The following is a 25760-nucleotide window of genomic DNA, read 5'->3' as shown; positions in this document are numbered from 1 at the left end:
TAAGCTGTTCGTGAAAGCCGAGAAGTGCGAATTTCATCAACCATCTGTCACCTTTTTGGGGTTTGTGCTAGAGGGCGGCCAGGTAAAACCTTCAGAGGACAAGATCAAGGCAGTCTTAGACTGGCCAGTTCCTGAGAACCGAAAACAACTTCAGAGGTTTTTAGGATTCGCAAACTTCTATCGTCGGTTCATTAGAAACTACAGCCAGACCGCCCTTCCTTTAACCTCCCTGACCTCTGTTAAACGCACATTTCAGTGGACTCCCGAGGCTCAAGCAGCATTTGAAAAATTAAAATCCTTGTTTTCCAGAGCACCTGTCCTTATTCAAGCTGATCCTGCGAAGCAGTTTATCCTTGAGGTGGATGCTTCAGATTCCGGTGTTGGAGCTGTCCTATCCCAGAGGCTTGACTCAGACCAGAAAATACACCCTTGTGCTTTCTTCTCCCGTAGGCTCTCTTCCGCTGAACAAAACTATGATGTGGGTGACCGAGAGCTCCTGGCTATCAAACTGGCGTTGGAAGAATGGAGGCATTGGCTGGAGGGAGCTGAGCACCCGGTTCTTGTGTGGACCGACCATGAGAACCTGGCTTACATCCAGTTTATAGATTTAAATTGTCACAGACATCTAAGTTTTTCCATGAAATTGCTTTTCTTTTGGCCACTGAGAGTCTGTTTGCCTTTTAAAAACTTGAGGGTTCTTAAGCAGATTTCATTACTATACCTTTAAAATATTTGTCATCATCATCCTTGGATTAAAAGTATTTTATTCTATATGTATTATTTTTAAGATTCTACCCAACTATTGGCAGATAGACATTACACAAACCCATTTTTCCCTTTACATTTATTTCTAAAATAAAATTGTTCTGTTCGAAGAATTGTTGAGGGCATAGAATGACATGTAGCACCAGGTTAAAGGGCACAATTCCTTCGTTCTTCACACATCCTTCCAAGTCATAACCTGTGGAGACCTTTGCTGCATATTTTCCCCTCTCTCTAACCTGTTTCCTGTTACTTCACTATAGAAAGGCCACTAGTGCTCCAAAATCCAATATATTCTTTGCATGAACAACTGTTACCTAAATAAAAAGGTAAAAGGGATAGGCTTCAGATAAACCTAAAATCACAAAGAAAAGAATGATCTGAATTTTGCTAAGCAATGATTATCTAACAGTTGTGCTGTTTATCTTACTTATGACTGATCAGAATCAAACCAGTAAGAAATTAGCTTACATTCAAGTAGGACCTTAACTAGGATTTTGAATTTTCTGTAAAGATCTGCAAAACTAAGATAACTTTTTAATGTATAAATCAATATTAGATTAAATTATGAAATTGAAATCAAATAGAATTATTCTAATTGATAATGTTAGTTCGGATATTTGTGGAAATTTACTAAGTATACTTCTGTTAATTCTTTTGAAGCTCTTAAATCTAGGGGAGTCCAAAAAAAGCATCCAAGCTTCTTAGAAGCTGGGAAATGTCCTCTGAGGGAACTGGGTTTCTCTCAAAGCTGGCCAACAATTTCACACAGACATCCTTCCAATCAATATAAAGGTGAAATGAAACAAACTACTGGCAGCAAGTAAATTCTCAGAGGAAACATTTTGGTGCGGGGTTTTTTCTCACTGAAAATAACTGTCTGTTGTGTAGTTCAGATTATATTGCAAGCGAAACCCTTTCTACACAAATATATGCTTTAACAAAGTAATAATAAAGTAAGTTATATTTATGTCACAGGAGTTCTTTTTTAATTTTTGGCATGATTTTATAAGAAACCAACCCAGAGGTGTGCATAAATGGGTACAGATTTACCCAGAAATATAAAAATCTATAAACACATGCATTTTACAATTTATTTTTAAACATTTTACACTGAAAGCTCCTGGATTTAAAGTCCCATATTTATTTATTACTTTTATTTTTTGTTTTTTGAGCTTTTACGGCGCAACTGGCTCATTCTAGGGAGAGTAGGATGAAAAGAAAGGGGGAATGAGAGAGGGAGAGAAACGCAGGAAAGGACCACAGGTCGATTCAACCCGGGTCGCCCACTTCAAGGACTAAGGCCTCCATACATGGGTTGTGTGCGCTAACCACTGCGCCACCAAAAAAAATCCCCTTTTTTATGAATTTTCAATCTAGCCAGGGTTGTTACTTCATGAGTGCCTGATTCATCTACAACAACTACTAAAAATGATTCACTTTTATCCTAATAATAACACAGTAAATATAATATCAGATATCTGCAGCACAAGCTGAACATGTGTTGAGTCTAAATTGTACTCATTAGAGTGCACCAATAGTTAGATGGATACCTTGACTATAATGTCATTAGCAAATAGTTTTAACAAATAAAAACTTGTAAATAGAGGAGTCGATAATGGCAAGACTATGGATTTCTGCTAGCTGGCTGGAAGAAAATCACTGCCTTCAAAACAAGGTCTCTCCTCTCCTCCTGCATGGCTGTAAGCATGTAACCATAAAAATAGGGAGAAAAAACTAAAGAGCTCAGCCTCCAAGAAATATAACAGATTTTTACCAAAAAATGACAATCTAATGACAGTTAAAGTCTAAGTATTAAGGAAAGGTAAAAGGGCTCTCTTTCATCATTAGCAAGTTATTCCACTTAATAACTGGGGATTTTCAGTGGTATTCTACAGTTTGCTGAATATTTTCCAAAACAATATTTGAAAGTAGATAAACTTACTGTAGAGACTAAATTTTGAGATGTACTTTCTTGTTTAAAACATCTGAGATTTACATTTTGTAACAAACTTATTAATGGAGAATGAATGATTGACTGGCTGACTTTCAACAGTAAACCCCACTCCAACACCAGGCTTAGCCAGCAGCCAAAGCAGCATAACAGCACAGAACTCTACCACTGTGCAACCTTTAAAACATAGTTAAAAGTTGGCTGATTCTTCATTAACTGAATGAACAAATACTGTTTTGAAAAGGTCTTTTTCCACACTTAAAATCATTTTGAGACAAATTAAAAGTATTAAGAGTATTATGTGCAATCTTGTTATAAAGTTAGTTCTGCACTACACTGCAGGATGTGCTTAAAATGCTTTTTACCAAAACAGGAAAATATGAGCACATAAATCTAGCATTTACATCTCTTCACTGGTTGCCTTGTGAGATTTTCAGCAGCTTTTATGATCTAATCAAACTACTAGTGTAAAACATTCCCTTCCTTTCATTCTGGCCTTTCGACCCTAAATTCTCTACCTAATGCTCTCCAATCTCAGGGCTCTCCCCTTCTTAAGGCTCCTGAAGTCCAAAGGAAAACAATTGGGAAGGTTGCTTTTTCCTTTTGTGTTCTGCCCTTGTGGAACAGTCTCTCTCTCTCTCTATATATATATATATATATATATATATATATATATATATATATATATATATATATATATATATATATATATATATATATATATATATATATATATATATATATATATATATATATATATATATACATCAGGGAGAATGTTTTTAATCCTGGTTTCTTTCTTGTGGATTTGCTTTATTGTTTTAACTTTTTATCCTCATATTGTACATTTTAACATCTATGTGACAACTTGTATTCTATTTAGATTTGGTAAAGGAGTTAGTTTATATCTATCTATCTATCTATCTATCTATCTATCTATCTATCCATCTATCTATCTATCTATCTAGTGTTTACTATATAAAGGTATTTATTTTTATCCATCCATCCATCTATTTTCTGTCATGCTTTATGCCTGCTGGGGTTGAAGGGGTGCTGGTGCCTATCTCAAGCTGTCTACAGGCGAGAGGCAAGGTACACCCTGGACAGGTCATTTATCATTATTATTATTATCATTATTATTATTATTATTATTATTGTTGTTGTTGTTGTTGTTGTTGTTGTTGTTATTATTATTATTATTATACCTGAACGCAAAATATTGTTTTCAATCCCTGAAAATTTTATTCAGGCCCATCTCAGGTATAGGACCAAAGCCCCAGGAGAGTGTAAATACATATTGAAATGTCAACCTGGTTTTGAAAAGCCCCAGGATTGAGAAGCAATGGAAAAGAAGCTAATATCTAAAGCCATGTATTACTCCTTTCTATTTCAAAAAGTTCTATTGGTTTTTGGTGATCTGTGGTGTAAAAGCCTAATAAAATATACTGTACTTTTCGCAAAATGATAGAAAGAAATCACATATTATTTTTATAGAAACTGCATTTTGTTTAATGGACATTACGTTTTTGCATCAGAAGAAAAAATGTTATCAAAGAAAAATCCATTTGAAAACTAAAATACCCTTTGCTGACTTTGCTGAATGTGCAGACAAAAAGGCATCTATAGTTTGAAGCCCTACAAACACCCAAACAAGTGCACAAGGTGAAGATTGATATGCCCACGCAGCTTACAAATATACATCAGGGATCAGCGCCTCTCACTGGTTAAATTGAGTTGTCGCAGAGTTCAATCATCGTCTGAGGTGCTCTCAGGAGAGAAAAACCTCTTTTCAGTGAAAGTTTCCAACTGATAATTGAAGAGTGGACTGAACCATTCACATCCCTCTTTTTGGTGATTTTGCAGGGGTAATGACAATTCTGGCTGTGCTAGAAACTGCAAATATAACACAATGTCACAGCTTTATTGCATCCTCATTCTTTCTGCATGTCAGAGTTAAAACCTTTGAAAGGTCTTTTTCCAAATAGTGAAACATAGTGCTTGTTTAGATAAATTTATACATTAAAGATGTATCTACTGCAATAAACATGTGACCTGTATAGGATGTTCCCTGCCTCTCGCCCATAGACTGCCGGAGATAGGCCCCACCACACCCATGACAAGGACTAAGCAGGAGAAGATGGATGAAATCTAAAATAATTCCAGTGGAGTAAACCTGAAATTAATAAAATAATGCAAAATTTTCAATAAAATAGGTTAATTTTCAGCCATTATATTTGTCTTGTACAGTGTTAGAGTACAGAGAGAAAAACAAATCTTATCAGTGTCATAAGAGCTAAGCTTTACATAAGCAATATAATAATAATGTATTTGGTGCAAGTTTTAAGTAGTAAACCAACAATAAGCAGAGCATAATTACAAAGAACTATTATGATGGTTATGAAAAATTGCTGCAAAATAGCCCAAGCTCAATCAGTGAATTGAATGGTAGTATCATCTCAACAGCATTGTGTCATCATGACATAGATAAGCAGCTAAATTTAATATTTTGATCATATTGTCCTGGCACATGATCACTGCTTCCATCTTTTCACCTGCCTGCTCCCTGCAGGAAAAAAAAATACAGATCAGCCTCTCTTTCTTAGCACAAAAAATTCAGACATCCTGAGTCTGCCACCCTCTGCTTTACCAAAAGCTGACATAGTAAAGATAGCCTGGACAGAAGACTCCGATGTCAGGCTCCTCACTGTTTCGAACGGACCATTATCAGGAGGAAAGGAGTCGTCTTTTATAAACTGTAAAGCCTTTCATTCACAGCTGAAGTTATCTTACTTGTTATGACCACTACAAGTCTGCATATGAGAAGCTGGGGTCTTTGACATCATCAGACATCTCAAATGAATAATCAAAATACAATAAGGAGGGAAATGTACCAAAAAAAACCACAGACACACTGGACCCAAGTTACTATATCTGAAAAGAAGCAGGCAGAGGGGATAGTTTCCCATGAAGCTTTAAGACCCTTTGATAACTTGTATGCTTTATCTTTTTCCAACCTGCAGGCAAAAACTGAAAACCTCTAAGAATGTAGCTAGGATCATGAGGACAGAGACTGATGAGTCAAAGCAGATGTTACAGGCCTGCTTTGACCACATTGAGGTTTTTGAACCGTCGGCTACTGGACAGACTTGCTGAAACTGTAGCATCATCCACACATAAAATAAAACAATGGTTATTTTAACATCTGAGGAACCTGCATCGAACCAAAGAAGAAACGCCCAAATATAGGAACAAGTTTCTGTATAATCTGGCAGGAAAAAAACTGACATAGGTGATTCAAGCAGCTAAAAGAAGCTGCAGTGAGAATCTACAGTGAGAAGATTAATCAAGTAACTCTATCAGTGTACTCAGGAACCCCTGGGGCTTTACCCACCTAAAACTGGAGATATTGGACTTCCAGGAAGCAACCCTCAAAGTCCCTCCCCTCGCCATCCTCAATTACATCATGTCTACAGCAGATCACTTATGGTCTCATGGGAACAGTCTTTTCTCTGGACCCAAGTTAGTCCTTACACAAAGATGCTGTTCAGAAGAAGACAGAGCAGGGGGTCTGTATTGTGCAAATCCATTGCTATGGTTTGGCTGATCCAGAAAACAGGACAGGTCAAGACTGCAGTGGCCTGTCTGGAAAGAGGGTAATTGGGGCTACCCATTTCTATTATATCTAGTTGTTTAATAGTGTTAGAATAAGGGAAAGAGCAGTTAAAATCTAAGCAAACCCCATGCAAAAAAGTAGAATAATCTTTAAAATCTGAATAGGCCTATGGTATCACAGCACCTATCAAATTCCTTATTTGTGCACACAAACCTGGCAAAGGTACTGTATTGTCAGGTTGCAAAGTTTTAAAGTGGTATTTCTCCTGCACAGTTATGTTTTCTTTGCCGCTGGCAGATAATCTCATTTCCAGTTTAATAAATAGAATCCTTTAGCTACAGGCAGTAGTTTTTCATTTAACATTTTGAGTAAGCACCCATCCCTCCAAAATGACAGAGTAGAGAAAAAAGAAAGTGTGTAACTTCAAGGCCAAAAGAATACAAAACAAAAGAAAAGAACATTATGATACGATCAATGCCAAAATAATCTGTGGTGCTTCTTTCATGATTTATTTTGATAAGTTTCTCCTCGTAAAACCAAAGACGTCCTGAAGGAATAAAACCAAAGCATATCCCTCACCTGTCAGCTCATTATTTTTTCCCTTTAAACAGTGTTTTCTGCTAATACATCTGAAATGCATTAAAAGAATATCAAAAATGGGATAAGGGGAGAAAAAAGTGCTATCATCCCAATTAGCATTAATAAAGTTTATATTTATTTAAAAAAAAACATATCAATACATAGCTATATGAATTGCTTTTATTTAACCCAAAAAAAATTGTCCTATGTAAAATGCATTATCACTACAAAGTGAAGAGGTGTAAAACGTTTCATCTTGATAACAAAATAGACTTTGGATATATCATTCAAAGCCTGGATGGGATTTACTTCTGTGAATTCAAGAGTCCCTTGCCCACAATCAAATAACCATATAAGTTGTTTCTGTGAAGTCATACAAAAACAACAAAGGGGGCATGGGGGGAAAGGGAGGATAAATCAGTGCATTTATGCTACTTTTAAAAATGTGATTAGATGTCTGGATCATCATTCATTAAAATAGGCCCCTTCTACTCCTGGGTAGGGATTAGAAATTGATATCACAGTAAAGCTAATTAGCTAAGGAGATGCTTTGTTTTTCATAGGCTTTTGCCGCAGAAAGAAAATGAAAAACCTTTTCCATCTGATTGATGTTTCACATCATTGAGCCTTTTTAAGCTTACCCAGTCTTGGCGAAGTTGGTCCAGTAAGTCATTACCACTGCACTCAGCATCACGTCATTTTTGGAGAAGTTACAGTTGAACAGATCAGTGGGACCCACCATAGGCACACCGAACACATAGGGCACCTGCACACACGTACAAACACTGGATAAACCTATACAATACATCAAATCCATTTGGTTCATTTGGAGCTTTCAAAGATTGCCAGAAGTTACACCCAAAAGACAGTTGCTGCTTTAGAGAATCTGCTTAAAGCCTAAAAGAAGAAGACTGGCATTAGTGACCTAAAATTTCATAGCCAATCACAAGCTGGTATTAAACTAATCTAAAAGAAAATTAGACCTTAGCTCCTTCTCTCTTGTCAAATATTATAAAACAAGAATTCAGAATTTCAGTGAAAACAACTACCCACACTGCAGATCAAATTGTGATAAGCACATTAACACCCTTATCATCTCCAACGGTTCTTGTGCAATTGATGATGCCTAAATAGGTGCCAAACTTTAGAGCACAGTTTTAAATTTATTTTATATATTTCTTTTGTCTCTTTCTTTTTTCTGCCTGCATCAGCTTTATTTTAGCTAAAAAGTAAACAAATCTTTGATAGGAATAGTATGAAAATAACTACAGTAACCTAACTGAATAGCTTTGCACATCATCAAAATTGTACTTTGTTGAATCATATTTTTTACTTAATTTAATCAATTAGCCTTCATTAGAATATACCTATCATCAATAGTGAATATGACTAATCCAAAACAAAATAATTGCTTATATACATGTTTTTTTTTTTTATTTGCTCATTTACATCTTTTGCCAAGTTTTGCACAGAGGTACACAGGGATAAATGGATAGCAGCACTGTTGTGCCATAGATACCCATAAGAAACCAGCAACTAGCAACTACCACCCCAGCATGCATTTCTAAAGCTCCCAGCATGTCTCACAGCTTTGACATCAAATAAGAGGTAATAAAAGTGAGTGAAAGCTCCGCTCTAGTCTCGCAAGGTGGCTCAACACCATCCCTTTGGAGTGGTGCTGAGCCACCTCTCATGTGTAGAACCCTGTGGTATGCTATAACCTTACAGGCGTAGCTGCACCACTTTATCATTCCTTTGAAAAGGAAGCTTATTTAAGCTTGGAATCAGAGTGAACTGACTTTTTGCAGATTTCCAACTGTTTCCTGTAAAAGCGTTGATGATCAAAGCTGCTGTCTCTTCAATTTATTCCTAGTTATTAGACATTAGTACAGTTAGATTCAGGTTATCGTTCAAAAAGTTTTCAAGGTGCAAAAGGCTGCAGGTCCTGATAGCATCAGCTCCAGGCTTCTGATCTGTTGTGCAGATGAACTGACTAGCACTTGTGCTATATGTTCAACTTGAGCCTAAGGCAGGAAGAAGTACCACAACTGTGGAAAACCATTTGTGCAGTACCGTTCCTAAAGACAAAACATCTGAAGGATCTCGGCAGCTACAGACTGGTAGCACCTGATGAAGACCCTTCAACGATTTTTTACACTAGCATTCACAGTTTACACAGAGAATTCCTTAACCCCATCTTGCTCTCTCTGGCCACATCTCCATCCTGCTGTTGGCAGCATATTGAAAAGAAAGAAAACAGTCACTGCTTTGTTAAAGGACTGTTTCAGTACACAGACTGAAAAGTTTTCAGAGAGGCAGCTACATATGAGAGAGAAGTGGACCCAAAGGAATATACCTCCTGCGTTCTCAGCTTCAACTCTACATGTGCTGACAATGTCACCACCATCAAAACAGTAGCTTATTATCTGTACAAGAAACCCTGGCTTAATGCTAAGGTCAGAGCTCTGCTGGAAGGAATGAATGCTGTGCTCCGGACAGGTGAGGCATTAGCACTCCAAGGCAAGGAAAAAACTAACTGCATCAAACACATCACATCAAATATGCAACAAAATGCCCAAGGAACCCCCATTTCCAGATACACTTAACAGATTCTATATTCCATCTAAGGACCCCAACAGCACTATACTTATATCACCACAGTCTGGTGACATGGCCATCAATGTGACCACACCGGACGTGAAGAAGAACCTCTAGGGAAATCAACCATTTTAAGGCTGCATACTCCAACAGCATACCAGGACAGATACTAGTGGACTGTGCACAACAGCTGTCTGAGGTTGTGGCAGACATCTCCAACAACTAATTGTTACACTATCTGTCCATACCTGCTTAAAGATCACCAATATTTACCCTGTCCTTAAGTGCTTCAGACCTGAATGACTACCAACCTATAAACCTAACATTGGTAGTCATGAAGTGCTTTTAGGGGATAGCCATGACCCACATCAAATGCCCCATTTACATTACCCCTCTGAAACCAATCCGTGCCAAGTTCGGACCGAGCTTGGATCAGTTAACAGTGCCAAGCTTGGTTCCTTGTTGAACTAGTACTAGATTTAGCGTGGTCCGGTTATGTCTGGCAGAGTTCAAACGGGTAATGTAATTGAGGCTAAAGACTCCATCAATGTCACTGTGGACTCAAATCAGTACACCTTGAGGAGGCACCGATCCACTACTGACGCATCTCATGAGTGGTCCACGCAGCCCTCAGCCACCTTGACAGCCAATATTCTTACATTCGTCTGCTCTGTGTGGTGAAATGCGTTCTCTCTATCTACATCACCATTTGGCATGGTAATTGCACTGCTGCGGAGGAGGTGCCTGTGTAGAGACTGGTTATGGCTGCAAAGAAGGCTGTTGGGAGCAGCCTTCCCTCCACCTTGTCCTTTACGCATTGAGATGCAGGGGGATGGTGTTCCACTCGCCAATACCCAGCACACAGACCGTTCCAGTCTCTTCTCTCAGGCAGGCCGATGAAGAACATCCACAGTAAGACCACCAGGCTCCGAATTACATAAGCAGGGCCGAAACAAATGACGGATGACGTCATACACACTCCGCTTTGTTTAAAAAAAATATAAATATATGTATCAAGACAAAAAATGAATTCCTCCAGGATGTACCCCACCTCTCAGCCGTAGACAGCTAGAGAGGCGGCAGCACCCCTCTTGACACAGGCTGGGATAAAGCGTCATGGAAAATGGATGGATGGATAAAAATGAAATAAAGTCTCTGCAAATGGTAATTGTAAATAAACATTGTACCAGCCGTATAAAAAATCCAGATTCTTTAGCAATATTTTAAAAGCATTTGCCTAAAATATCAGCCTACCTGTAGAACCATATTATTATATGCTTCTAGGCTGTATATGCATATTATCATTATAATATAAAAACAGTAGCAATCTTACCTCATCACCATGGGCAGAATCAGCCCAAGGTGGGGTGGCATCACTCTGGCAGTGGTGGTAAAACGAGTAGAAATAGGTTGGAGATCCATACTGAGCATGGAGATCAGCTGTAGCAATGGCTGGCGCCACCCACTGGTGGTCGGTAAAAAGTGCTACCAGTGTTTTCCGACGAGTTTCTGCGTTGTCGCGATCAGCCCAGTCAGTGTACATGAACCTTAACAAAACACATTAGAAATTACTTTACTAAACTAAATATGCAGAGTAATTTGTGCTTAAAAGTTTCTGCAAGGTGAGTTAATTAACTAAGTTTTAAGTTTAGTTAGTTAAGTTTTAGCTAGGAAATAATTGCATAAGCTGAGTAGTAATAGTGGTGCTGGCATAACAGTTTCTAACAGCATTTTATGGCCAAACATTGTAAAGAAAAAAAAAACGAATGGCATCTACAGTACAAGATGGTCCTTGCAAAAAGAAAAGCTTGGCTGTTATTTCTGAAACAAGGAAAGAAGGCAACAAAAAACATATTGACAGATCAAGTTAAATGATCTCCACCAAACACACCCAATGTGTGTACAAGCAAACAATAACCAACAAGTGCTTGCCAGATCACGTTAAATGCTAAATTCATTAATCGTCCATGTCTACTTTGACATTATATAGCTGAGTATCTGAAATCTTTAGAGGGCAGTTTTACTGCAGGAAGGAGAGAAGTACAGAGGAGTTGAGAGCAGAACGATGATCAGACCAATAAGTACAACAAATTGACTAATGGATGTTACTGTCCAGAAAGAAGTGCAGCAATCACTTTGTTACTTGGCAACACAGAGCTTTTTATGCACAGCAAATTATGGATTCTTATGGGCTACAGTTACTTTGTGAACAATGTATCTGGGGTTGTAATAGTGAGAGATACCAGTCTAATCTGCCATGTTTATCATTTCTGAGATTGTATTTTTATTTAATGTAATAGTTTATTACTTTTATCTAATGGCCATTGATACCTGCTGGTATAGAAGTGTGTTTTTCTCCATAGTAGAACTGCATAGGCATGCAGGGATGAGATTGCAATGCAACTGTTATTATTTTAAGTCTGACTTTTGCAATTATGCTTTAAAACTGAAACAATAAATTCATATTTTGCTTATTTGTGAACATAAAAATGCATTTTTTATGACTTTGGTAAAAGATCATCAACTATACAAAGCTGAAACCTCAAAAGTCCTGCATTTTTCTGATCAGTGAATGCACCCTTCTTAGGAGTTACCATCTTGTGTATAGAAAAAGAAAAATGTGGAAATTGTTACTTCAAAAATAGATATTTTCTAATCATGTGTTAGATGCTAAGTACGGGAAAGTTTAAATAGGTATAATAAATTACATAGTAGGAAACTGCATTTTCTATTATTTATAAAGAGATTGTGAGGCTTAATCGATAACTGTTGTAAGTGTTGCAGTAGAATTAAGAATTTGTCGTTTTCAGTCTGCTAGGTTTAAAAATGTTGGTATTTTGTTCTTTTTAGAAAATCTTAGAGATAGATAATATTCCATTATAAATACACATGGATTGCTGTTTATTTTTAGTAATTTTAACCACTCTGTTCAGGCTAATAGCTGTTTAAAGATGCTTATGACAGATAAGATTTACTACATTTTGTCTGGTGGTTGAATTCCACCAGCTTTTTGACACTTATACTAGCCTACTAATTATTAGAAGTGGTAAACATCAGAAGACCAGAAAAACACAAAAAAACTGTATCTATAATAGTTGAAGACTCTTTAGGACTTTTCCAGAACTGTTTTTATCTCTTGTAAAAGCTTTTTTAAATAATTTATTTACTCTATAGGATAGTTATTCTTTCACCATTTTCATTTTTGTTATTTTGAGTATTTCAACATTTTAATTGGCAGGTTAGCTTTAATTGACAAAGCCTTTAAATTACAACTTGTTTTACCGCTGCACTGGGTGCTACTGTTTAAAGAGAAAAAAGCCACACCTGATAAATTCTTAGGACAGTAGCCATTTGAGAGTTTAATTTTTTCATACGTCCATATAATGCTTAGTATCTTACTGGTACTATAACCATCATAAGTACTCTTAACTGCAGTAATAAATATGTTAAAATATGCTTAGCATCAGTAGAAATAAATCTTAATTTTCAGTTTTAAAAAAACATGATAAAATAAATAAATATATCATAAAAAATAATGTGAAGTTTAAATCACTGGTTCTTTTCCTATATTCTACATAACAAAGCTGTATAGCGAAGCTAATGCAGGATTCTATGAACATAAAGGGCACCGATTAGAGATTAAGTTTTAGCTCTTATCTTCTGTTTCTACAAATATGTGTTGTTACTATCTTTGCTTATTGGACAGTTAAGTTCTTCTGCAGTGTCATTCCACTAATTAAATGTTCATCACTGTGAGGTAAATCTACATAATGTCCATCTGATTTGTAACCTTAATCCCTTTTTTCCTATTTTTTATCGACTTTGGTTATTCCAAGCGAGAAGGATGACAAATCATACATCACATAATGTCATATGACTGTTAAAGCATGCATAGTTTTTTCACTTTCTCACTCACCGTATGCTCTCTCTTAGTGTATCTCGGCCTTCTGGGTAGCCATACAGACTATCCACAAAGTCTGACACGGCAAAGTCAAAGTCCTCAGCTGTGACACCATCCTCAGAGTCCACGATTCCCTCCACAAACTTCACACCTTCCCCTTGGTTGACCCCGAGCATCACATCATAGTTCAAAAACTCTCCCTGCTCCATCAGAATCTGAGGGTCGTCAGGTATAACGTCGCCATCAATCACCGGGGCAAAAGCAGTGTGATATTTGGCCGGAGAGACATTATGCTCCACCAGTTCACGGTAACTCCGGCCCTGGAGGCAAGTGACCAGTTGAGTGCTGTCATCAATGCCACAGCCGACCCTCTCGCCGAGCTGCCGGGCATATTTGCTTGGTTGGTAGTTGACAGCCCAACTAGCTAAAGCACTGCCACTCTGGATAATGGCTCTGTGGAAAAGATCTAACACAAAAAAGCGCATATAAGTTTTGTGCATGCATAAACAAAAGACATATAACCAAATAAATTTTTAATATTAAGAATAGCAAAGATAAAATATTTTTTAAGCCTTTTTAAATTTAATCTAAGTCTATTTCGGGTTAAAAGAAGACTTAAAACATCATGCAATATTTACATACCTATTGGCACCATTTTTAGAGAGCAGTATACAGCCTTAAAATGCACTACTCTATCCGGCATTCATATTGTGCTAGATCAAAATCAGCATCTTAAAATATCAGCCATGAAGTTAGGCCTTTCAAAACTGATGTTTCAGTAAGAATTTAAAAAATCTTATTTTTCTTTTCCAGGGTTGTATTGCCATTACACTGTCACAAGTACAGCGCAACAAAATCTCCATGGCACAACAAAAAATAAAATCTCCATGGAGAGCAATTAGCTGCCATTTGTGGCAGCCCGGGAAGCAGTGTACGGTTAAAGGTCTTTGCTCAGGGAGACAGAGTGGCAGTCTGTGGGAGTGAGTTTTGAACTCACAACCTCAGGATTCCAAGCCCTATGCCCTAACCACAAGGCCACCACTCACCCAATCTTAAAAAATTCCAACTCTGTTCTATTACTCTATTATACAGCAAGCAGGAATAATGGTGATACATTAGCTGACAGAAAAATGGAAATATTTAGATTAATTTAATGTTAAACAGTGAAAAATAACATGGTTATGCCTAAATAACTGTTTCCAGGAAAAGTGACAAAGGCTGGAGAAGGACCAGTTTGTCTCGTTGCTATACACATTGAACAGTTTCCCAAGAGCAGTTTAAAAGAGTTTTAAATAACAAACTACATTTAAGTTAGTTATTCTTCAGGTAGCCTTTTAGTATAATGAACATTTATCATACAATTAAATGCAACATGCTGTCCTTTGCAGATTTAAAATGACAAACATGCAAACAACCATAGGAAATCATGTTAAATTAGGTGAACTAAAAAATATATTTGTAAAGTATTAAACTTCTGAACATACTAAATTGAACGTAATAAAAAAGAAGGACAAAACAGAATTACATATAACTTATAGTTAAAATGTCAAATAGAGTGAAAAAATAGGAACAGGAAAAAGGCATTACATTGAAATTAAAAATTAAACTGAACCAAACACTGGTGGTGCACCTGTCGCTACCCGATCCGTACCGGTAGCACAATCCGTACCATCAGCTCATTTGCGCCTGCGCGAACAGAATAACTTCCGGGTCGCCAAAAAATAAAGTAATTACGGTACTGAAAAAACTTTATTTATATCCTTAAATAATTAAAGAATACTAAACTACATCGTAAAGATAATATTGAAGACTTTTCTGGAAGAAATGGATGCTTTTTAAATTCAATCCATTGTATTGCTTGACGTAATTTTTCTGGAATAAAAATCAAAATTTTTGGGAAATGTTCCCTTATCAATGAAAAACTGCAGGTCACGAAAGGTAGCAAATGAATCCATTGTGGGATCAGTACTGCTGGAGTGCATAGTTAAGTACAGAGTAAATCAAATATTTAAACAAATGTAAATATATACGCTGTGTGACGTATATTTGCGCATGCTCAGAGCAGTCAAAGTAACTATCACAAGGCGATTTAACTTTTTTATGTATTTCTGTTTTTTTATTTTTAGAAAATGCAATATTGACGAAAATACAAAGATATACAAAAAGAAACCCATGCCTCTAAAAAATACAAAAGAATAAAAAAGTAAGAAAAAGGAAATATTGCCACCGGAAGTTATTCTGTTTGCGCACGCGCAAATGAGCTGATGGTACGGATCGTGCTTCCGGTACGGATCGGGTAGCGACAGCACCTTTAGCATAAACAAAAAGTTTATGTAAAAAGCAGAGTAAAAGAAAAGATTTGTATTTCTTATGAAAGCCTTAACACACAGCCTTTAGGGCTTTTTGCATTTATTTACAGTCATGCCAACAAATATAAAATGCACTTTATCCCTAAATGTGTGATGTCTCAGAACACTCTCATCAACATGCTTACTCTTTTCCCCAAATTGTATCTTATTTTTTATATTTTTACCTTCAGAGTAGTGGGACAAAGTAAGGAGGCTAACACAAGATGCACCAGCACCAGATCCAAACACAGTGACCCTACTTGGATCTCCACCAAAGGCTGCAATGTTCTCCTTCACCCAGCGCAGAGCCTGAATCTGGTCGAGCAAGCCATAGTTTCCTTTTGCTGCCTGGTCTCCTGTGCTAAGAAACCCTACAAGAATGCAGAAATAACAGAAAGTCATATTAAAACACTGTAAAACATCCATCCCTTAGCAATACTGCTTATCACAGTAGACTGGTTCTCATCTACTGCAGCATTTTGGCAAAATGCAAGCTACAACCTTCACAGGTTGCAATTCCATTGTGGGGTAACACAGGGACAGATCATCATGAACACACACTCACACCTATGGGCAATTTAAAGACGCCAATCAAACTACCAGTCTTGTTTTGGACTGTGGAAGAAAGCTAGAGAAACCAAAAAGAACTCAAACATGCAAACTCCATGCAGCACGGCACCTTTAAGAAGGTATCAACATAGAATTTCTGTGGACCATTTGCCAGTGAGTTGAAGACCATTAGTTTGGATAATCTCTGGGGCAACAGTGGCGTTGGATGTAGGAGTTTGCCCTAAAATCGAAGGGTTGACGGTTCAAGCCCCGACTCCGACTTTCAGTGTCGTTGTGTCTTTGGGCAAGACACTTCACCTGCATTGTCTACTGATGGTGGTCAGAGGGCCCGGTGGCGACAGTGTACGGCAGTCCCGCTTCTGTCAGTGAGCCCCAGGGCAGCTGTGGCTACAATGTAGCTCACCATCATCAGTGTGTGGGTGAATGAATGTAGTGTAAAGAGCTTTGGTCAAGTCTCCTAACTTGAATAAAGGCGCTATATAAGTACATGCCATTTACCATAATCTAAAAAATATATAAACACGTTTTGATAGAAGCATCTATTTGTATTTTTTAAACTGCTATCCTTCAAGGTACTGCTACTTATCCCTTTCAAAAAATAAAAGATAAAAAATCGTTCAAAACTCAAATGCATTTGAACATAGCATATGTCATCAAGAATATATAATGTTTTTAACGATATTAGTCCCTCTTAGTCATTCTCGGTCAATACTTTGAGGAACCCAAGTTCACAGGGGCAAATATTGCAGGGGAATTAGGTTTTATTTGGAAGTACTGGTGTAAAAAAGGCTAATTACAAATGTACTGTATTGGAAACTTGTCAGGCTGTTTTTGTAAAACATTTGTGAAACGATGCAACCGTCACCTTTCTATAAAAACTATAAATTATATGTTAATGTGCCTATAAAGCCCAATGAAGCCTGTAGTTGTGCTGTGACAAAACTGGGACATTTCATAGAGTATAGCCACTTTTTTAAGGCAGTGTTTTTTATCATAGTTTTAAAAAGGAAACGTAAAAAAAAAAAGCAGTGGTGTTCCTACTTTATCTCAGACTGGATCAAACCACAACAGTGCATTCACAGTCCTTGGAAATCACACAAGCAGAAAACCACACATGCCTGCCTTTAAACCCACACCCATCCCTTATTCCCTTTTCTACTGACATTATTAAGTAAACATAGAAGATCCTAATGGCTCATTTTGCCACAGTATATCTCATTACTGCAGAAGCTCATTTCTATGAACCCCCGGCACAAAAAGGGTATAATAACCATGAAGGAAAGGCTGAAGTAGTGTATTACTTCACTTATGTGCATTTTGTCAGCGATTTCATTGGAGCAAAAAGGAAAATATCAGGGTTGTATTCATTCTCAGTGTTTACAGGATTATATGCATTCAAGCAATATTTAAGTAAAGCTGTTCAAGTAGTTCACAGTTTCACAGAGCCACGCTTCATTCCTGAGAGAATACTGCAGAATAAGCAAAAAATTAATGGTGTTACAGAGTATTGCATCGTGTAAATGAGCTCACCTCATGCATCCACTCATGATGATGGAGAACAGCGGGAGGAGGAAGGTGATGTTTCTACTTGAAATGAGGATGATGATGGTGATGATCATGTTGAAGATTGTATTGGTGGAGGTGTCATAAACACACAAATGGGGGGGGGGGGGGTGAAGACAAAATGAAGCCAAATTTAAGCATCTAGACTTGCTCAATATTCAGCTAATAAGGTCGATCACATTTGAGGCACCAATTTTCCACAAGGTCAGAATTAAAATCTACAACAGTCTGGAGAGGTAGAAAAAAAGCCTGCATTTAATAAAAGCCTTGCGATTCAATGTTTAAAGACATTTAAACATTTTAAAATTGGCTCAGTCTGGGTTTCAACAAAACATGTTCTGCCTGCGGTGACCTCATTGTTAAGCTGTAAGAGTGCATGGCACATAGGCATGAATGCCTGTAAGCAGCAAATCCCAAGACTGATTCTAGACCTGCTGGATGGCCTGCCTTTCTCTCCATTTCCCATCTGCATCACTCTGATCTAATAAAAAAAATATAATTTCTTTAATTAAAGCTGAGCCAAACATGTGGCTTTCCTTCCAAGATCAGAACCTCTTACCCAATCCTTTCATGCCTTCATGCAACAAAATTATTTTTACTTTTGTGCTTTTATCATTTAAGTGGGGAAAAATGAAACAAGGCCTATTTCATATATAACTATTATTGTTTTTATAAAAAAAATATCAATATCACCCATAGAATTAAATATGCATCTTGTGCACTTAGTAGAAAAAGCCCATAGATACTCCGCTCACATAAACAACTCAATACTCTCGCTCTTAGTACAGCTAAGTAAATGATGCTTTATGCCATTAAATGTTTTAACCTTTATGTGCCCCCTCTAAAGCCATGTCATTTTGATAACTGCAGCCACAAAGAGCCTAAATTGATTTAAAGATCTATTTGTTCAGCTTCTTGGATTTCTAAGCTCGAGTAAAATTAGAAAACCAAAGGGAATTTTTTTTTTCTGCTTGTTCACAGAGCAACGAGTAGAAGAGCCATGGAGTTAAAAAGGATCAGATTCAAGTCGATGACAGTAGTGGAGGGGAAAAAATGGCTTCAGGGAGGTTGTGCTTCCACAAGGGACACTGAACATGTTTTCATTCAAATAAAAGAAATAGAGGGAGAGGAACGATGCTCGGGGTAAAAAATAAAAATAAAAATCACTGATGGTTTTAACATTTTTATAGCTCATTGAAGGATTAAATAACCCAGATGGTAAAAATAGTATGAATTCTCCACTACATTTCAGCTGTTGTTACAGCTTTATAAAAGGTACATATAACCTTAAATAAAAGTGCAATTTTATTCAATTTTTAATTCTAAAAAGTAAAACTCATAAAAAAAATTTGAATGCTGAAGGGTATATTTAGAGTGTTTATTCTGTTACGTTTATTTATTGTGGTTTGCAAGATTGCTTCCCAGAAGACATATTATTAGATAAAACCAATAAAAATCTATTCAATCTTATTAATGGACTGTCTAGTGAAAGAAAAACACTGTGGTAGAAAGAGCTGTAATAACAACAGGGACAGCTGCAGCTTCGAAATAGCTGTAAAGTCAAGTAAATTCAAGATTCTATAAAGATTCTCACGAAATATTGGAATAAATGTCATACAGATAACTCCATTACATGTACTACAATTATTCTGCTCTGAGTAAACAAAGTCGACCATTAAGAGCACCTTTGCAGGGCTAAACAATAAAATCAGAGTTTAGACTCTTGTGGCAATGGACAGTGAAAATGGAAAATGAAAAAAATGACTGCGTGCTATAGCATAAAAATGTAGAAGGTTATAAATTTTAATTAAACTTAATTTTAAATTGGCCTTTTTTCTTTTTCAAAAAAATTGCATGGGGATGATAGTTTGACAATATATAAACTATTAGTGCCCTAGAGTGTCTCCACTACATACATTTTTCATGCTGAGTTAAGGGATCCTCAGCAGTGCAGACAGAAAATCTACACATCATAGCATTAGATTAGGTAATATCTTTAATGAAATCACTGCTGCAATGTGTGCACATCAGGGCCATGTATGTGCAATACATTCATACACATAATGTTATAAATGTCCAAAAATTATGTTTCAGCTTCACTTGACTGGAAATCAAATTATTTACACTAAATTTTGAGATGCATAGAAAGATGAAACAGGGAAAAGATATACCGACTTTTACACATCTTCATACAAATGCAAACCAGATGCTCAGTAGATAAAATGTAAGAAAATATTTGCAAGAGTATTTCCTTATGCAGGTAATACCTGGCTTTTTAAGGAAATATCTGTTTGAAGAACAAAGTAGAGCTAAATCTCTGCAAACCCTCAAAATTACAAAAAGGAATGAGAAACCCAGAGACCTTGGCAAGAAAGAGCAAATTAAAGTGGTACAGCTAAGGAGTAAGGGCAAATGATGAGAGAGAATCTAGCTTTTTCGGCCCACTTGTCCTTTCTGACAAAGGAGCCATTGAAACTAACCTCGAAATAACCAGAAAGATCCTTTTTAATACTTAATAAAACCCTTAAACCTGGACTGAACTAGCCTATTCCTGTTTTGCAGTTTATAACTTATGAATAGCCTGAAAATTCCAAAAGCAATGTGATTACTAAAAAATAAATAATCCAAGCTGATATCTTCAAGCAGTATAAACACAAGAAGGAACTCTGTTTTCTGTTCTCTACCACTGTGGGCTTCCAAACATACTTAACAGCAGCAACATGTTAAATGTATCAGGAAAGACACTTAGAGCTTTCATGAAATGTTTCATGCATGTCAAACATTTACAAATCATTAACAATGTATAGAAAAACATGTTTAATCATTTGATTATAACTGGCAACACTGAATGAAATACATGAAATAGATAAATGTCATATAATGTGAGTTCAAGTTTTACTTTGGAAAAAGAGCAAACAAGACAATATACTCAAACAGTGCAACCTGCTCTCCAATAACAGCAAATTGTTATACAGATGACTAAGATAACTGATTCTTTACCTAAAACTCCCAGGCGATAGTTGAGGGTTATGACAATGACATTGCCATAGCTTGCAAGCACACTGCCATCCATCATGTTCCCAGTGCCTTCGGAATACGAGCCTCCATGGACATAGACCATCACTGGCCGCTGCCCCCCCTCCTCATGGATGTCTGAGATAGACAGACAGATTACCAATGTGTTCAAATCATCAAGGTGACATTAGTTAACCGCCAAATGCCAGAGGGAGCAGTCCTTGATATGTGTGTGTATGTGCAAAGATCCGCATGCATGTGTATTAACCAATATGTATGCATGAGTAAGCCTGTGTCCTTCCCATTTTCCTCTACAAGTAAATCCGTAAACCCCTTAGCGACTGACGCAGGTGTCTGCATATTAAGCGTCAGTTCAACCAGCGGCATGTAAAAGGGGAAGAGAAAACAAAGCGCATTTTTAAAAATCTTTATTTATTTATTCTGCAAGCCTGAGTGTGAGCAGAAACAGCTCGCTGTCATGTTTTAATAATTTGACACAGCCAATGGTATCATTGCCCTTACCCATGAATTCACTTTAGGGCATGAACCATAACATGTAATCCCAAGCTTAACCCCACATGCATATTTAACCATCTCAGCCCTCTAAACTTAGTGCACATTGCCAAGTTCACTCACCTTCCTCCGTGGGTACATAGATGTTGAGGTAGAGGCAATCCTCACTCTGGTGAGTAAGGTAAGTTGCTGCTATATCCATGCTTGCAGTGAGCCAGGATGGCATCATATCTGCCAGCATGCTCCTCTCATCCACAGACTGCGGGCACACTGGAGCAAACTGTGTCACATTCCGTATTCCTGGCCATGGCAGAGGCGGCTCAGGCGCCTGGAACCGCCGATCCCCAGTTGGTGGCCTGGCGTACGGTACTCCCAGGTACTGGATGACAGGCCCCAGAAGGTCAGAGGGCAGAGGGGTCAGAATGCCACGAATACGGCCGTGCGCCGTTGAAATGACAGGCACAGTCTGCTCAGCCGACAATGAGGTCGGCTGAAGGCAAAGGGAGAGGCAAAGGGAGAGGAGGAGAGATGAAAATCCAATGTGGGATGAGTGGGAGGGAGGAAGAGTTCTGCTGGTCCTCAGTTCAGACATGGCGGTTTGTTAAGATGGGAAACTAGGGGGAGGAGGAGGGTAAGGTAGTGGAGGCAGGTTGAGGGTTATGTCTCTGCTGATCCCTTACAGGTATCCAGCTCTAACTCGCAGCTGCTGCTCACCTTGGCCCATAACACACACTGCACACAGTTCTGTCTCTTAAAAGCAATCTTTTCCCTTTTCGTATGTGTGTGAGTCAGTGAGTCTTTGCCTCTTTGTGTGCAGTGACTCAGTCACTACTCTGTGTGAGCATACGTATGTATGTGCTGAAGAGTTTAAGTGAGTGTGTGTCCTGGACTGGCAATCTGAGCCTGCATGTGTGCCTGTGGGTATATACGTGTTTAGATGCATGTGTGTGAGTGTGTCGTTATGTAAACAGTGGCATCACTGTTCCTCTGTCACTATCTCCTTCTGGTCACCCCCATAACAAGCCTGTATTGTCTCCTGGAAGCAAGAGAGGAGAGGGAGAGAAATAGAAATGAAAAAGGAATTTAATGAGTCTTCAGTGGAATAATCACGCACATTATCAGGTATATGCTGAGCTACTTTGCTTGCAGTTTACTTTTAAAAATAGATATGAAAGTGATAGATGGGCCAAACGAGATGTTGTCCGCTCAGCTTAACTTGGTGTCAGGCTGTCAGGGCTGCTGCTGTGTCATATCCTCACTACAGACAGTTTCACAGATCACAGGACCTAGTTGGGGGAGGGCGTTGGTGTATGCATGTGTGTGTGTCAGGGTGGGTGTCATGTCACACGCTTAATTAAATCCTGAATGCACCATGGGGCTCCTGACCTGCATGTAGCATAAGGCTGGACACATGTGACTCTTACACACTTGTTTCTTCTCCACACATACCTTCATTCTTTCTTCACCTCACTCACAATAAGCTAAATCCAATTCCATCCTGTTGCCTGTCATTCTAAGGCTTTAACCCTTTGTTTCCTAGTTGTTTCTGCTGAGTATGGGGAAGACTAAGGGAATTACCTTTACAGCCCATAACAATTGGGATTTTTATGGGACAAGCTTACAACAAAGAATGGTATAAATACTAAATAAATTCTCACAAATTTGAATATTTAGTCATTTTCATATATGAAGGGACAAATTGTGTTATTTAAAATGACAGAGATAAAAAAATTTATTAATTTAAAATGTAAAAACTAGATCTTTGAACTTGATGTATATTATTGCTTGTTAATTCATATAATCGTTATCTTTCCCGTAAACAATGTCTGAAGATAATGGTATTCTAGTACCAACATTTGTACACTATATTTAGAAACATTTATATCCTCAGGTCATCTAAACTAACCACTATATTTCAAGATGTGTTAAAGTCTATGATTTTGTACTTTTAAAAAATCTAGTATGTTGGTTAGAACTGCTGTTGGCAATACATTTCCTAACAAAAATCTATAAATATTGAATATAACAAAACACATGCAATACAAGCACAGTACATTTTTCCACAAGCATGAAAAATATAGATGTTGATGTAAACAGGCACATTAATGTTATGCTTATGTTAATGTTATGCTTATAGATGTGCCTGAGAAAAAAAGCATCCCTTTGAAATGACACTCCTATGATTATAGATTAATTGCACAAAGATTGATGTATTTTGGCTTGGTATTTCTGTTTTGACCATGGAATCTTAACATCATTTTTTAGAATGAAGGACCTTGAAATACAATGTGCATTTCATTTAAAAACAAAACATTTACTCTGAGCAATCATCCAATCTTTTTCTCCATTGGGTTAGAATTTTATGGCTCTGGCTTCAGAAGTAGCCTTACTAAAGGAATGAGACCATTTAATCCCATGTCCTGGATAAGTGAGTGCTGAGAACTTGCTCTGTAAATCTCTTTCAAATGCAAAGTAAACTTTGCTTTACTCATATCTAAAGACTGCAGTTTTTCTCAAGCATTGTGTATATTTTTTTCCTCCACTATACTTTCCATTTATGCTCTTGGATATGGCATTGTGTGACCATTCAACTTCTTTACTGATACTTTATTTCTCATAGGGGGAGACAACAGATGCCGCTGAACTACACGGGGTTACCTGTAATAATTATGTATCTAATGATGATGTTTGAATTAAAATTAAACATAATCAGTATTCAAGTTTCTTGAAAAGAAAACAAAATGCATAGTTTTCACAGTTAGGACACAATGATCCAAATGAACAGAAAGAAATGCTTTACTTTTATTATTGTAATTAATTCAATATAATTCATGTGTGCCACGTTCTAAATTGAATCAGAATAGCTTTTTAATGACTATTTTTTCAGATGTTCTTGTAGGTTTGAAAATAAGATGATGCATCAGCATCTTAGAGAAAGAGTATTTTATTACAACCAGGTCCCGAGGGCCCACTGATGGGTGGTGGGGGGGGGTCTGGTAGGGAAAACCTCAGGAAATGGGATTCAGCCTGTAGTCTTGGTCACTCTGATCACACACTTTTCTTTCTCACTCTGTATCTCAAACACACACACACACAGCTGCTTCCCAGGCGGCTCTTTCTGAGGGCCTGAAGAAAGAATATTAACACATCCACACACACACCTCTGCACCCCAACCTACACACTCTGACACTTCCTTTGAAACTATAACCTGCAGCCGCGTCAGAGTATAGCTTCGATCATCAGTATCTCCTCTCTTCCTGGGTCGTGTTGGTGCTGTCCAAGGTGCTAGTTAACATTCCAGTGGTGATCACACACAACGCTGATGAATAACGCTCCATTTATCAAGGCAGACCCACCGCCTGCCACCCTCCCCTCTGAGTAAATGTTCATATGGAAACAACTTATAAAAACAGCATGCAACAAGAAAGATGTTGAGGTGGGTAGAAATGTTTGCTAATCAGGCAGAATATCCCATCTGCATCTCTATCGGCAAGAAGCTACGGCAAAAACACACACTCGTCCCTTTCTTTCCTTCACACAGACACACACACACCAAAAAATGCAAAAACCGAAATCTGAATCCCCGCTGCAGTAAGTAAAAAAAAAAACAGTCTGAAAATGACAGATGCACCGTACCCATCTGGGCTGAACGGACTGAAATCCCGCGGTGCATGTTCTCTTCTGTTCACCGCAATGATCGCCTCGTGTTTTTTGCTGCTGCGGTTGATCCGACGTGCCCGGGATGGGATATGGAGAGATATTCCAACACCGCTGCTGCTCCTGCTGCTTCTGCTGGTAGATGTAGTGGTGGCACGTCTCTTGGATAGATATAACCCATATAAAAAAGAAAGGGAAAAAGGAAGAAAAAGAAAAAAACAGCCCTCCAGGCTCTCTCAGTCCGGTGAAACGTGAAAGCGACGAAACAAAAGCACAGATAGTTGGAATGTAGGTATTTCTTCCTTGAACACAGGGCCCAGGACGTCCAAATGATCAATCTTCCTCTCTCTCTCCCCCCCTCTACCTTCCTCTCTTTCTTTCTCCTCCCCCATCTCCCTCTCACTGCCTCTCTTTCTTTCTCTATTTTCTCTTCCTAGATGCGATTGGACAGTGTGGCAGGCAGCAGCTACTGATCCAATGATATGCACCTAGCTCTGCTGGACTGGGGTTGAAAAAAGAAAGAAAAGGGGAAATGGGGGAGAGACCCTTTAGAAGAACATTAGTGAGTAAAAAGCACGGCTTCACGCACACCTGTAGAGCATGGTTAAATCATTACTACTGTCAAAATAGGGATTTTTCCACTTGCTTGCACACTCCATCTCACATGCACGCATACACAAATGATG

The 25760-nt window shown here is 37.8% G+C and overlaps 1 protein-coding gene across 2 annotated transcripts in view; it reads right to left on the bottom strand.

Moving 5' to 3' along the window:
* nlgn4xb (neuroligin 4 X-linked b) overlaps window positions 1-25546 on the bottom strand; it is a 37734-nt gene extending 12188 nt beyond the window's left edge. Inside the window, exons 1-7 of one of the 2 annotated variants that reach the window (XM_038293352.1) lie at window positions 25054-25546; window positions 21540-22452; window positions 20889-21041; window positions 15941-16126; window positions 13423-13873; window positions 10840-11053; window positions 7550-7674 (exon numbers count right to left, since the gene is read on the bottom strand). In XM_038293352.1, coding sequence (XP_038149280.1) covers window positions 7550-7674; window positions 10840-11053; window positions 13423-13873; window positions 15941-16126; window positions 20889-21041; window positions 21540-22008 — 1598 coding nt within the window. In that variant the 5' untranslated portion in view covers window positions 22009-22452; window positions 25054-25546. Of the gene's footprint in view, window positions 1-7549; window positions 7675-10839; window positions 11054-13422; window positions 13874-15940; window positions 16127-20888; window positions 21042-21539; window positions 22453-25053 lie in introns of those variants that run through there. The other variant, XM_038293353.1, reaches the window with a different exon arrangement.
* Window positions 25547-25760: the final 214 nt, after the last annotated feature.

The sequence above is a fragment of the Cyprinodon tularosa genome, unplaced genomic scaffold, assembly GCF_016077235.1.
Source record: "Cyprinodon tularosa strain WSP-4 unplaced genomic scaffold, ASM1607723v1 ctg324, whole genome shotgun sequence".
NCBI classification, from domain to species: domain Eukaryota; kingdom Metazoa; phylum Chordata; class Actinopteri; order Cyprinodontiformes; family Cyprinodontidae; genus Cyprinodon; species Cyprinodon tularosa.
The sequence above is the reverse complement of the archived record's forward strand: the minus strand, read 5'-3'. Positions and strand labels throughout refer to the sequence as shown.